Source organism: Hylaeus volcanicus, chromosome 4 (genome assembly GCF_026283585.1).
Source record: "Hylaeus volcanicus isolate JK05 chromosome 4, UHH_iyHylVolc1.0_haploid, whole genome shotgun sequence".
Classification (NCBI taxonomy): Eukaryota; Metazoa; Arthropoda; class Insecta; order Hymenoptera; family Colletidae; genus Hylaeus; species Hylaeus volcanicus.
In genome coordinates, this window is record NC_071979.1 from 26,326,317 (window position 1) to 26,340,623 (window position 14,307).

The 14,307-nt window shown below is 42.4% G+C and overlaps 2 protein-coding genes and 1 long non-coding RNA gene across 8 annotated transcripts in view; 1 reads left to right on the forward strand and 2 right to left on the reverse strand.

Moving 5' to 3' along the window:
- Positions 1-14,307, forward strand: part of LOC128875835 (neo-calmodulin-like) — an 89,247-nt gene that overhangs the window by 65,737 nt on the left and 9,203 nt on the right. For all 5 annotated transcript variants that reach the window (XM_054121755.1, XM_054121753.1, XM_054121751.1 and 2 more), the window contains one exon: positions 14,057-14,302. In XM_054121755.1, coding sequence (XP_053977730.1) covers positions 14,057-14,302 — 246 coding nt within the window. The remainder of the gene's footprint in view (positions 1-14,056; positions 14,303-14,307) is intronic.
- Positions 47-7,905, reverse strand: LOC128875837 (troponin C-like). Of its 2 annotated transcripts, none has more exons than XM_054121758.1 (5): positions 7,642-7,905; positions 6,974-6,995; positions 4,432-4,575; positions 2,835-3,083; positions 47-2,025 (listed from the first exon to the last, which is right to left on the reverse strand). In XM_054121758.1, the coding sequence occupies exons 1-5, from the start codon at positions 7,654-7,656 to the stop codon at positions 1,997-1,999; spliced, it is 459 nt and encodes a 152-aa protein (XP_053977733.1). In that variant the 5' UTR covers positions 7,657-7,905; the 3' UTR covers positions 47-1,996. The 2 variants fall into 2 exon arrangements, with proteins under 2 accessions (XP_053977733.1, XP_053977734.1); XM_054121759.1 differs by having other exon boundaries at positions 64-2,025; positions 7,654-7,896.
- On the reverse strand, positions 12,342-14,195 carry LOC128875838 (uncharacterized). The gene is made up of 2 exons (XR_008456893.1): positions 13,612-14,195; positions 12,342-13,302 (listed from the first exon to the last, which is right to left on the reverse strand). It is a non-coding gene; the product is annotated as an uncharacterized LOC128875838 (long non-coding RNA).

Sequence of the window (14,307 nt, forward strand, 5' to 3'; positions counted from 1 at the left end):
TTTGCAGTCGTATTAAATTTAATTCTATAATTTGGAATTCTACGATGTATCTTCGACTATTTGGTATTTATTGCAGTCTGTTACGTTGAACGGACGTTTTTGAAGGTCGTTCGTTTTTAAAAAATATGATGCGTTTTACATCGGATGTATATAAAGGATAAGAAGTGGAATTTCTATCGTAATAGAATGTCGTTGGATACCGCTGGAATCCCTCTCATTATGCATACAGCTTTTGGAAATATTAACGAGGCTAGAGATCCTATTTCGCTCGCCTTAAACGGCGTGCAAAAGACAATTTATGATCATCGTAAATTTTCACCTGGAAACGAATAGGAACGTTTAAGTCTACCCGTTCGCTTGGCGGGTATTATCCCCGCGAGAAACGTTCACGAACCTGAAAATTCAGGAGATTTCGAAACATTGTCTGCGAGCAGAGTGGTTCATTCGCGAGATAAAATTACTGTTCTTGATTTCAAAAAAGTAGCGAGCAAATAAAAGTGTATTTCATTCCGTACGTTCCCTTGTGGTTTGTAGGGACGTTCATTCGTTCCGACGAAGCTATTATAAACAACACCGGGGTACCTCGACCGTAATAAATTAAAACAATGAGAACTCTTCAAAGAACTCTTAAGGCTTAACTCTTTATGATGCCGTACATTTCTCGTCTTACGGGTTATAGGGACATTTGTTCTTGAGTCTTTCTTGTTACACAAGCTATTGGGTTATCTGGAAAGTTCGTACCGATTTTTGGTAGGTGGTACAGGTCTGAATATATCTTTGAGTTTTTTTTAAAAATTGGCACGAACTATCTGGCCAACCCAAAGCATATGATAAACAACACTTGAGCATCTCACCCGTAGTAAACTAAAACAGCAAATTTAAACGATCTCTAAACCGTGTAAGTGTTCGTATTTCGTGTCCCTCCTTCTATCACAATTTTGCGTCGGTCGTTGAATCTCGCTGCCAAAGAGCTGCTTGACATTCTGCTGAATTTTACACTCGAAACTTCAGCTATCGGTGGAAAGGCAAGGAATTTCAATGGACGGTTCGCGTCGGCTCGATGCTATCGAGTTACCAGCTAAGCGGTATCGTTGTCTATAAGCTCGATAACCCGAATGATACATGCACGCCACGGAGCTATAAAGCACGAACCTCGAACCTTGCCATGAGTCGATGCCCGAGTTGATCGAATAAGTGGCCTTCACGGAATTCGAACACGCGCCCCCTGCACGCTCAGCGATTTGCTCGCCAGAGATTCTCGATTAATATACCCTGCAACTTTCCCCCGCTTCCGAGGAGACAGGAAATTATTAGGCGCACCGAGGGCGATCCGACGAAACTTCGAGGCGAGACCTATTTTCACGCGCCGCCGCGAGAAAGGAAACCGATTCGAATATTTTCTCAGCTTCCGATGGACTCGAGGTGGCACCGTGATCCCCGGCTGTGTATGTCCATTCGCCACACATGGCCGGGTGTAATAAAAATGCGGCTACGTCGACTCTCTGTTGCATGAACTTTAACGTAGAAACCAATCCCTTATTTTTATTTGAATTTTTCACACCGCAGACCACGTAGGTTTCATCGATTTTCGATTTAGTCGCCATTCTTCTATTAGAAGTTTGAGTTTCTTGGACACAAATCATTGTTTCGGTTTTAAAATGAAGATAAACTGCTGCTGTCATTTTCTGTTCGATCGCGTACACAATTCTCTGTACTTTACTTCAATTTCTGAACATTAAACAGTTGATACCGTTATTTTATTTCGAATGAAAACATCTAACGTGCGATCTTTGAAAACAGCGTTTAATCGAATACTTAATTAACGATGTCGATACATGATGCGCAAATGTACAGGTGAAACGATGTTCGATGATGTTCCTTCGATCCTGATCCCAATTGTCGTGGGTGAGCCGGCGCCGTCGGACAATATTGCAGGATCGTTGAAAGAAAATGCAAGCGTTTCTTTCACGCCGAGGTAATGAGTCCGTGTTGAGGTTTAATCGCCGGTCATCATCTCCATGAACTCTGAAAGACAACAATCGACACGGTTAACAAGACGTTCGGCCTTCGTTTCAACAGTGTATTCTTCCTCGATGGGATCATCGAGTGCGACGCGGTTCTAAAGATCGCGGAGGACGAGCACCCTTTTCATTTCGTCGTCTTGCGCGACGAATGTTCCTCCTGGAAAGCAAGTAGGTCGTATCCTTGCCCCTTTTCGCCGCCTGCCCCCTCTCCCCCCCTCTTCCTTCAAGTTTTTTGAAAGGGGCTTTAGAAAGACCGGTATTAAGACGTTCGGGGTTTAATCAAGCCCTCGTACGAACCGCTGTAACGAGCTCTATAGACGCGAAGCCAACGAAAAAGTTGGCCCCGTCGATATCGTAACTTTCTATTCCCATTGCTTCGTGAGATTTTCCGCTGCCAAAAGAGCTTCACGTAATTAAGACGTACCTGCTGGCGGTCGTAAACGTTACAGGGGGTTCGTTGCGCTCAGAATACTAGTGGCGAGTTAGGAAAAATGATGGAAGCGGTGATTAATCTATGTGCATATTTAGAATTATCGAATAGAATTTATATTTCAAATGGAAAATCGTGGAAAATAAAACACGTTTCGTGCGGCTACGCCAACAAAGAAATGATTAAAAATGAACAAACAAGATTTTATTTATTAGTTCCACAATTTTTTGTTACGTGAAATAAAAATTCTGAAAGAAAACCTTTTCTTTTTCCTTTACGTACGATAATAGTTCTTTGAATAAAACGCACGCGAAGACGTCATCGTCCGATCGTTTTCCACGAGGCAACCGTGGAAAATGAAGAAAGCAGAGCGTGCTCACCGTCAAAGTCAACAGTGCCGGAGCCGTCGGTATCAATTTCAGCGATCATGCCGTCCATTTGATCAGGCGTTATCTGGTCGTCAAGGGCGGCGAGGATCTCCCGCAAAGAGCTGGTGGGAATATAGCCGTTGCCTTCCTTGTCGTAGAGCCTGAAAGCCTCTTTCAGTTCCTTCTGCAGCGCCTCGTCGTCCTCCTCTTGGAAGTGAGAGGCCACCCGGAAGAACGAGTCGAAGTTTAATTTACCGCTGCCTGAAAGCCGGGACGGTCCACGATTAAAAAACCACTATCCCGCCGCGGAGAAAGACACCCTCGTCTCCCCTCTCCGCCGATCGTTGCCGATGTAAACAACTCTCCTCGGGGCCTCCATTTCGTTTCCGATTCGCGGTCGCTTTTTATCGATAGGAAAACATCCGGGACAATATACTTGGTAGCCGTCCAAGGCGGTTCCGTTTACGCGAGGCCGGGGAATAAATTTGAAATTTGTAAAGGACAACAGACTATCGTTCCTCGCGATCGGTCCGGTGCATTCGTGTATCCCGGAACGGTGGCTGCAGTGAAAATCAGATACGAAAAGAAACTTAACAGGGTTCGCTGCGCTTTGCAGAACGCGGTAATGTCTTGCGCGAGTTACATGAATCATGCCACGTTTTGCCACGTGTGTGACGCAGAGATGGGCAAAATTCCAATGGAATAATATACGAGGAGTAGGAATACAGTATTAAATGAAATTAATTAGCTGTTCGTTACAATAAACTCACGCGTGATTGTCATCGTAAACGGTGTGAAATATTTTTGACGTTTTATAAATAAATTCTGGTCTGTTTGTAAAATTATCTCTTGTTCTCAATTAATATATAGTATTATTGTTCACTTTAGACCAATGAATCGTACTTGTTTCGTTGAAATGAAGCTGTTAGCTGGCGAGTCCACGGTGAAGTTCTTAGTTGAAAGATACTTCGCCAACCACTTCGCAACAGCATTAAGGACTGCGCAAAGTTGCTACTTCGCCGCTATCCGGATTAACAACGACCACTCGCCGTCGGTCGAGTGAACTTAGTACTTTTAAATTGACTAGTCGGCCCTTTTTATCTTCTTACGAGATATTTACTCCTGACCGACGAGTTGCTTGCGCAATAACATAGGATGGCCTAATTAAAAAAAACGGCAAACATATTCACGTTCGAATTGCTCCGAGTTCTTTGTCCTTATGAATTTTAAATCTAACCGTTCATTATTTCTTTTTTTTTATAGCTATGTTAGACTTTAGCGGTTCCATCTTTAATTCTGAAACGCATATTGTCAAAAGTATTAAGATCGACGGGCCGATACCTCAAAGTTCGTCTAGCAAAGATCTCTTCGACTTGGAAAGCTGATGTTTTCGCATCCCTGTCGTGCAACTTTCGTTACCTCTATACGTCACTGGACATTGTATCATAAATAATTTGGCCCCGGTTAGGTCGACACGTAGGCATCGATCGACGAAGCGCCAGCACCGGCCCAAAAGTCGCTTATAAAACGCACGGAATGGCAATGGAATCTGGCCAGAGCTGGCGCCGCTCGTGGCAATTGAAACTCTCGAAAGTCGGATATACAATACCGTCGTCGTCCTCTTGCTTGAGCAGCACCTCGAGCTCGTGGTCGTCGAAAGTGTGCCCCAGGGTGTTCAGGATCGTCCGAACTTTTTCCTTCTCGATCCTTCCCGACTTGGCGGAGTCGAACATGGAGAAAGCCCTCTTGAGCACTATAAAATACAACGAATCACAGTTACGATGGCACTGCGAAACGATGAAGCTTAAGCTTCGTGCTCGCCATATCTTTTCCAATACGTACTAGTTTCAGACAATTTATTGTCTCGTTGATTAGGTTTCTCGCGAAACTTGCGCGAAAAGCACTCAAAGATCAAAGATAAGAATTTTGATATATAAGAATAATTTTAATTGATTACTTTAATATATTACTTTCAACCACGTTTTGTAAGAAATTTCATAACAATGATAAAATTTCCAGCGATGTAACGTCCAAAGGAAGGTTCATTTCTAGCATCGGGAGGCTTGACGAGCCCCTTAAACTTTCTAGCCGCGCTATGTCTTCGCGACACCAGAATTAGGAAATTCCACGAAAATTCTAGAGCAGCGCGTAACGCGAGCTGGGAGAACGTATCTTCGGTCAGGCCACTGGCATTTATTTACACACGGTGCCAGAGCCGCGTGTATTAATATAACGCGGCCGAGTCAATCAGCGGTTTATTTTGCGATAGGAAGTCTGATTGCGCAACGCGTGCCGACAGAAACGCGTGGGCGGACGCGGGACACGCACAAGACCTCACAACTCTCCGTGAAACTCCATCGAGGAATCCAATCTACGAGCACGATTATGGACCCGTGCTTCGGTATTGTCAGAATTATGGTCCTGTGCGTCACTGTGAATGCAACCGTGGTTTTATTGAAACACAGAAATTGTTATTCGGATTGTTGTAAAATCTTTCATTGTCTCGAGAACAGAACCAGCCCAACGCAGACCCTTCTGAGGAAAGAGTAATGATCTGGGTTGGTTTGGTGCTGTTTTCTAGAACAATAGAAAGTTTCTAGTAATTGCTAACAGCTGCGCATGGATGATCATATTGTGCAACATTGACTAATGACTGCCAGTGGAAAGACAATAGGGCCCATAGAAATTGCACCATTCTTTAAAAGTATGATTTGTTGAGTATGCGTACGCATTGCGAATAAGGCAGCCGAACTAGCTTCGTTTCCTTTTAATAAATTATGATTTCATATTAATTACTGTCTGGTGACACCGACAGTCATTGTTTACACGAGCATTGAATTAAAAACGTTGGCATTTTCAAAATGGTGCAATTGTTATCGAGCATCCACACTTTCACTGGTGAATGTGAGCACACAACATTGTAGTGCAGATTCATTGAATACTATATCGAATACTAATAATTTACATTCACTGTATAGTCCATTTCCATTGATTTCCATTCACATATCAACGAGATGAATCCCGTGGTGTAACAAAATTAATATATGTATAGAGAATTACATTGTTGCTTGAGCATGTACTTAAATAATATACACAGGGCGACCTATATAAAATATTACAAACTGCTTTCTCAGAAGCTAATGAACATATCGATTTCATTTTTCCTACAGTTGAAGAGTACAGGTGGTGGGTGTAATCCTTTCGTAAAAAGTTTCAAGGAAGAAGGAAGTTCTAAACACTTTTAAATGAATGTTAGTATTAATTTCTTTTTATTCAAGTATCTCGTAATTCTCTATGGTTGATCCCGTTCCTAAACGAAATAAACGAATAAATAATCGATTCGTTTCCACTCGCGATGCGATTTGGCAGGTGATCGAGTCTGACCGTGCTGCGATGACAAATCTTAATGAGCAATGGTGCCGTGGACGCTCCCTTTGATATCGGTATAGTTTGCGTCTGGGCGACATAAAATACACATCGGCCACGACCTAAATTTCAGACACCAGCGACCTTCCTTCGACGAATAAACCGTACTTGTTGACGCGACGCGCAACCAATGATATACGGGCACTGCATGGCGGCGCGGCGTCTATTTACACGCCAACGGAGATTCCGCGCCGCCTCGTTTTCACCAATTAACACATCTCTAAGTGGCTAATTAGTCACCTGTACGCAGATGCGCGCGCGATTGTTCATAAAATTGTATAACTTTTAAATCGAGTTTGAAAGAGGAACGTACTAGGTATACTGGAAAGTTGAAAGACACGAACCAGTGGGTGAAATATCTACATGTTGATTTTAAAAGTCAAAAATTCCAAATATGTATTAAATAGGTAAAAAAAAAAAAGTCTCGCGGAGTATACTAGTTTAAATTGACATCAACTTGTGCATTCGAAAAATTAGATCATTGATGATAAATTTTCTTTGAAACTGGTACGTACAAAAAACTGTGGTCAGAACACGAAGGAGATAAAAGGCTGTCTGTTTCCCCAAATTGGATATTGTAATTTGACCAAAGCACGTATCATAAATTAACCGAAAACACGGTCATTAGATCGTAGTAGGTAGATGCTGTATTTAAAAGCTTTTGAATAATTTCTCTGTAGAGACAGTGTTAATAGTCGGAGCGGTCAATTTCGAGGGCTACTCACTTTTCACTTGTTCCGTGTCATCCTGAAATAGAGAAACCGACCATCAATATCCATTATCTCTTTGAACATTCACAAAGTTTCGCGTTATACAAGCCGTGCTAAAATTGGGGATAACCATCACTGCGCGATATTTAGAAAGACTATTTTCACAATGGAATTTTAATTGTAATTGTCCAGGCTTGGTAAATTTATAGAGAAGAATTTATGAGAAAATAAACGTACCTTTTCCAAATAAATATAAGCAGTGCTACTTTGAGAAGATGGAAAGCAAATCCAACGCAATATACTTAATCGGCGTAGATTTACAAATAAATATAACTACTCGAAGCAAAAGAATCAAGGAAATTCTTTGCTTACTTATCACTTTCCTGCTTCTCCCGGCGAGTACTAACCGCATCGAATGTTTGAGCCGTAAATTTTAGCACACCTCGTATAAACGCCGCATTCGATCAACTAGACTTCACTGTAGAAAACGACTGAGAGTACCGCGGGACGAATCGCGATAGAGGCGCGCCACGATTTAATTCTCCTATCGTCTGTCAATTGATATCCGATATGGAAAAATCGATCGAGGAATTGCTGGCATCGCGCCAGACCGTTCACTCTTCCCCCAATTAATAGGTTTTCATGCGACAACGTCGATCTGCCCGCGTACACAATATTATTACCAGTGAACTGACCATCTTCTGGCTTTGTGTGACGACCCACTCGACGCCGACGCTGCGTTCCTTCGTTCTCTTGCACTAATGGCTTATCCGCACTGGATATATCTTTTATAAGCTCAGACGCATGGAAGGGGAGGTGGTGGCCATCTCTCTCTCATCCCTTCCTGCGAACTGTTGAAATTCTCACAGCTTCGCACCCAGCGAGACGCCGTCGTCGCCAGTTTGCGCTGCTATAATGCTGCGATTCTCCGTGGAAACGGTTAACCGACCAGGCTCGGAAACGGCCGCTGACTCAATGCCACGCGTTCGTCTATTAGTTCTAGGGTATTCCGTTCTGTTTTTTTATTCGAGTGGCTAGGAAATCCTAGAACAAGCGAAAGCAAGTTGAGTTTGATGGGGTACTCTATTATTTGTACCGGTTTCAAGGCAATTTTCATGATTTTTTTGTGGTGACAGTAGTTGACATAAATTTTTCACATTTGGTACGTTTATTTGTGCATGTATATATTGAATAATAAAAGCATGAAACTTGGAATGTCGAGGAGCATCGTGGATGGACGCAACAACTCGTGGTTTCGAATCGGTCGCCGTCGGTATTTCGCGTCCCGCGATTTATGGCGTGCAATTGCAAAACGGGGAAAGACGATGAATTGTGGAGCAGCATATTACCTAAACTTTACGTTATGTGGCTGTTTTCTACGTGGCCCGGAGAGCCTGCCAAAAACTTTGAGGGAAAAGCAATAAAGTTTTCGTGGACTGTGGACGGACGGTCGTCGTAGCCGACTGGGAAAGGAATGAGGATGACATTACCATTATGAATGACTTGGAGTATCCTATAATAATAATTGTTTTAAAAACGAATTTTCTTTTTACGATACCTAGATATATTTTCAGTTGCAATATTTAATGTAATGCTTGTAAAACGAAACGATAGTTAAACAAATAATTAATATAGAATTGTTGACGGACTATAAACGACTTACTGACAATTCTGTCCTATAAGTAGGTAATCAAATCTCAGAATCTATAACCATTACTTTGAGTTACGATTTTTGGAAATATTAAAAAAAGACGAATAAAAGGACGAAGTACCGAAGTTTAAATAAATGCGACATTCGTCTATTGTTTCGAATAAATTGAAGGCAACTAAATCGCAAGTTTCTCGATACATTTTTTTCTGAAAATTTTTCATGATTCTGGAATGTATATTCCTATTTTCCCTATGTATATATGACGTTCTCCAAAAACTTTGAGGAGAAAAGCAATAAACTTTCTGTGCAACGTGGACGGACGGTCATAGGAGGCGGCTTGGAACAGCGACGGCAGCGGTAGAGGAATGAAGTGGGGATCGTGCTATTTCAAAACATTCCAGACTATGATACTACTGCTTTCCATTCAACCACCACCGCCGCGCCGCTCCGAGCAAAATATATTGCCGATTCTTTTTACTGGTCGCCCGAGAAATTTAATATCCTCGGCTTCCATCGAGTTTCCAGAGTTATCGTTGCGAGGAATTATCCGCCCGATCGAAGTTATTATGTGCGGGAGCCTCTTCGTGAGAAAATGGAAATCCGAAAGGCTATAACTCAAGTCCTATAGCGGAGGGGCCAGCTGAACCATTTGGCCCGAGCCTCGTACTTACGAGGGCGTTCAATTTACGTAACGATGATAATTAACCCTTTCTAGATAGGTCGCATATTTTGGACCCAATATTGAAGAATTTTATCATTTATTTGTTCAGTTAAATCGGACATTTATTATTTTCACAAAACAATTTTATATTGTTATTTCTTTCAGTACGAAGTTTTAAAGGTTATAGTATTCATTGCGGTCTACGTATCCTGTTGAACATGTTTCTAAAACCATCTCTCCAAAATATCATACCGCTACGTTCAATATGACAAATATAAGCTTCTTCCAAAGTAAACGTTTCCATATGGAAACGCTCAGTTATGAGCGGATACATTTTACGCGCCCGTACAGGGACGCACGCGTCGTTTATGGGTTAATAAATTTTTATGCTCGTATAATCAGTTCATGATTTGGCAATAAGAGACGATTCTCAAAATCGGTGGAAAATATGGAAAGTAAATTGACAAACAAGACGTCTTATACGTAATTTCATTATAATTTTGAAGAATAAAACTATAATGTAAGACAATTATTCTGAATTAATTCAGGCATATCTTTTAATCATTATTTAAAAAACGAACTTTCTCTTTACGACACCCAAGTCATACTTTCGTCTACAAATTATAAAGTAATGCCTCTGAAACAGTATAATTAATGAAAAAATAATTAATACCGAATTATTGATGTACCACGAACGACTTCAGTTTTCATTTTTTCCTCTGTTTTCCGTGTTTCAATGTGCGAAGGACTTGTAAAAGGATGCGAAAGCTTTGGAAATGCTCCTCCTGAGAGGATTCGCGACATCCTATTGTCAGACGGTGATTAAAATTCTACTAAAAATCCTCTCGTTTCTATGCAGCATCTGGCGGTCGTCGTTGCGTAACGACGCAACCTGGCGCGACGTAGCGTGGCGGAAAACTTTTGTTGTCCCACCTCGATGCCGTGAAAACGGGAGCAAAGTGCAGCTCTTGCTATGATTTTTCCACGCCGCGTGTTCCGGTGATGTATAGCGCTTTTCGTGAGAACGCGGTAGACAGCAAACGTCTATAATTATCTCGTCAGTTCCACCCACGCGGTCCATGCCTCGCCGTTGAATTATTATTTGAATAAACTCGCGTTATATTTAGAACGTCCAATACCAATTGTGTACCTCTTGAGTCGGGCTATATTTAAACCGTGGTCTACCTTGCCGCGTAATTGGGCGTACGGTCGACGAACTTCCACGTACGCCATCGTTCCCTTCGATCTCTATCGGCCGCCAACGATCACCTAGAAGCTGCTTTCCTGATCTCGATAGGTCGTTGATGAGCTCAGAGCGTGCGTAGGCCAGCAAAGTGAATTAATCGGATTTCCAAAAGAAGCTTCGATATTTTGGATTTTAATAACGAACTACAGGCTATTATAATAAAGGCTTCCCGTATGCTGTTCAATTTTACTTACTGATCTCCCTTTCAAATAAGTAATTTATTACACGATCTAGCAACTTTATTTTTGTAAATCATGATTCAAATCTTTGTTAGCCGATACGAACCGAGAAAGTAAACGTACCAACTAAATCTTCACTATTTAAAATAAATAAATTCCTTGTGAAAAATGGTCAGACTCGTCAGTCCGTCAACGCGTTGGACACTTGGACAGCCAAGGGTTAATACGGGGATCGTTGAAAGCGTCATCTAGGCGTCCCGTCATGGATATCAAGGTTCTTCCTGGCAGGCCCGACAGGGGACTCCAGTTTGACCGACAGTTTGCATCGACTAACTCGATTTATCCCCTATGGATGGTCTTGGACGCCATTGGAGTCGGACTCGTTTCCAGAGATCTGAATCAACGAGATTGTCTGCCCCGGTTCGCGGACTTCCTCCCATCGGTTCATGCCGCGATAACGGCGATATTCGATTTACAATCTCGAACCGCATCGATCGGCTCCTCCCCTTTGCGACGACCCTAAAGATTTTCAATTGGAACCCACCCGTTCACCCGTCGATTATCCCAAAGGCTTTGTTTTACTTTTACGTCGCGTGAATTGTCGCGATAGACACGGTCGATTCGTCGTTGCTATGGAGATTATTATTTAGCTGGCAGAGCCGATTATTGGGTAATCGACAAATCCTGATTGAAAATAATCAGACAAATTTAAAATCCATCTGATCAATTTTTGTGCAATTTCAAAAGAGTTATTTCATTTCGTACGCGAGGTGTGCCAGTACTTGTCTGCTAAATAAATTTCTGTACTTATTTTTGTATTCTTTTAGACGACATTACAATTCAAATTCTAAAAAAAATAGCCTCTCTATGCCACGGAACACGGGAATATATATTTTGTATATAAGCTACCTCAACGTATAAGAATATTTAAATAAATATAGTTAGAGACTTCGAATAATTTGCAGTCGATTGCATCGTAATTATTAGGACGAAACGCGGGGGGGATCTACTAGTAGCGTCATAAAGGTTTTCGCGTTGATGACGGAGTTGAACGATTGATATTCCGGTAACGAAACGGTGAAAAGAATGAAACAATGGTCTCGGCGACGGACGACTAAAATCTACGGGAAATTACCGTGCATCGTTCCGCGTTGTGTCATTAGCAGAGACCCGTGGACAATGGCGGACGGTGCATCCCATCCCGAGTAATGTTGACACAACGCTCGCTCGGATCCCCTACTCGTGATTAAGGGTATTGTTCCACCCGCGACGTCAGATTTTTTATCTCGCCGGGAAAAACGAATTTTTGTGTGCCGACCAGAGGCTCGTGAAGGGCGGGCCCTCGTTGTCCCCGTCGTCGAAGGCAGCTTCATTTTTCTCTATGGCTCGTTTCTCGTTAGCGAACCGCCGGGCGTTCCCATCGGTCCAACATATTGGAAAACCTTTCCTCGATTAAAGCTCGTCGCGGGCCACGGGCAAGCTCGATCCGAGAAATGACTAATTGCAAAACGCGGAACAGAGAACTGGAGCGATTAGCGTGTCTCCAATTGTGTGCGCCTGTGTGCGACTCGTGTACGGTTCGGACGACAACGAGATAGCGGAGTTCGTGAAATTAATCTCTTCATCATTTCCACGTAATGCACTCGTACACGTTTCATCTTCGGGAAGGTTCATTTCGTTATAAAGGCTATTAGTACGATAGATTGAAAAGAGAATTATCCTTTAAATATGTTATAAAAATAAACGACAATTGAAGCATCGAACATGTTGGGCATAATTCTGAAATCGGGATAAATGTGAATGTAATTGTTACAAGTATGTCAACTTCGTGTTCGATTGTAATCGAGTGTACTTTTCTGTAGTGTTCTCAATATTCCGGTGTCTGGTTGTCGATGGGCACATTCTACTGCTTAGTAAGCAACTGTCTGGTATAGCATGGGTATATTCTACTGACTGGTTAGGCATATTTACGTCTATCATCTTGCTAGTGAATATATTTTATCGTTTTTCTTAGGAACACTATCTATAATCGTACGAATATTAAAGTAATTTAACAAACATATTCACGTTTAATTATAATCGTATGTATCTTCGTTTAAAAATTCTCATAACATTTGTGTTCTATTAAAAAACAAGTTCCCAAAGCTCCATTTAAAAACCTTTTAGAAATGAACCTTGAATTCGAGATAAATATACAAAAGCTAAGCTGCGATTTAGGCATAAGCGCGATTAAATCGTAGCTTTGTACATAGGCGAGATAGGCGAGGGAGGCACAGGATATCGGAGATAACTTTGCGGGGGAACCAAAGAGATCCGTAATCGGCGATGCCCCAGTTTTGCTTTTGGGAATACACAATGCGGGATCGGTAAACAACGATATTTTTGCAATTCCTGGTGCTCGCTTTGTCTGGCTGGTGCTTGAGCTCGTAAATCCAGGCGAACATTTCCCACGAGGAAACGCAACCACTAACGATCTTCTTTGAGAACGTTTCTCGAGTCGCTACTCTCTGAAATTCCAACTCCAATAACTCTCTGAAATCCTTTAACTGCGTCCGCACCCCTCAACTTGCGACAGCTCGTTACGTTGGTAACGAAATAATGCTCACCCTAAAAAGAATCATATTTTGTAGAGAAAGCTTCCAGAAACGCGCTGCTGTTGCTTGGATTTACCATTTTACAAGCAAAAACGAAGACGATCCCATATGAAGCAATTAAAGATGGAAGGGAAATTTCAAATTGAACTAAACATATAAAAATGGTAATTTGATACAATTCATTATCTTGAACAGAAAAATTCATTTGTAAGGCAAATTCATTCTCCTTCGTAAAAATCACAAAACTCTACGTCTTCTACTTCCCAAACAAATTCCGAACCATCTGTGACTTAAACCCTAATTTACATGAAATACACCATACCTGAATTACGGATCGCAGGAAGTGATCGATTCAGTCGCCATTCAGACGGAATGACCCAGTTGCATAGTGCTCGATCGTAGTCCGTTTTGAAGCTGATCGAAGACCGTTTCGCACGTTCGAGCGATTAAAAGCAAAGTCGGGAAAGAAATTATTTGATCGCGCAATTGAAACCTCGTTAAACCGTGGAGCGTTGCTGGCAACGCGAGGGACGGAGGAGGTATTCTCCAAAGCGCAACCGAACCCCTTCGGTATTCGTCGTCGTTCCTTTAATCGTCGCACGATTAAAAAGGAAGTTCCATCGGGAGCGCAGATCGCCTCGATTATCCCCCAAGTTCCGTTCGTTGGTTCGCGCGGGAAACGAACCGTCGATATTTTCCGGTGAAAGTGTCTTCGATTATCGATTACCCGACGAGTCTAACCAGTGGTCTTTTATTTCCGGCGATAGGCTCGCAACAAACCAGCGGACGGAGTCGGCCACGTGAACCAGAAGGGCTCCACGGGTCAAAAGGCGCCGTTGACGCCTGGACAGAAGGTTCCTCCTGGTGGAAAAAGCGCAGCGAAACCGGCTCAGAAACCAACTGCTCAGAAAGGACAGGTGAAGGTCACGCCGAAAGCAGCTTCCGTAAAAACTGGAAAGAACAAGAAGAAGGGCCAGAGGCAGCAATACGACCTCATCGTTACCATCAATCTGGTGAG

Coding starts and splice junctions, on each gene's coding strand:
- LOC128875837 (XM_054121758.1), bottom strand. Junction 4,576..6,973: donor TGACACGGAACAAGTGAAAA/GTGAGTAGCCCT, acceptor TGTATTTTATAG/TGCTCAAGAGGGCTTTCTCC. Junction 3,084..4,431: donor CAAGCAAGAGGACGACGACG/GTATTGTATATC, acceptor CCCGGCTTTCAG/GCAGCGGTAAATTAAACTTC.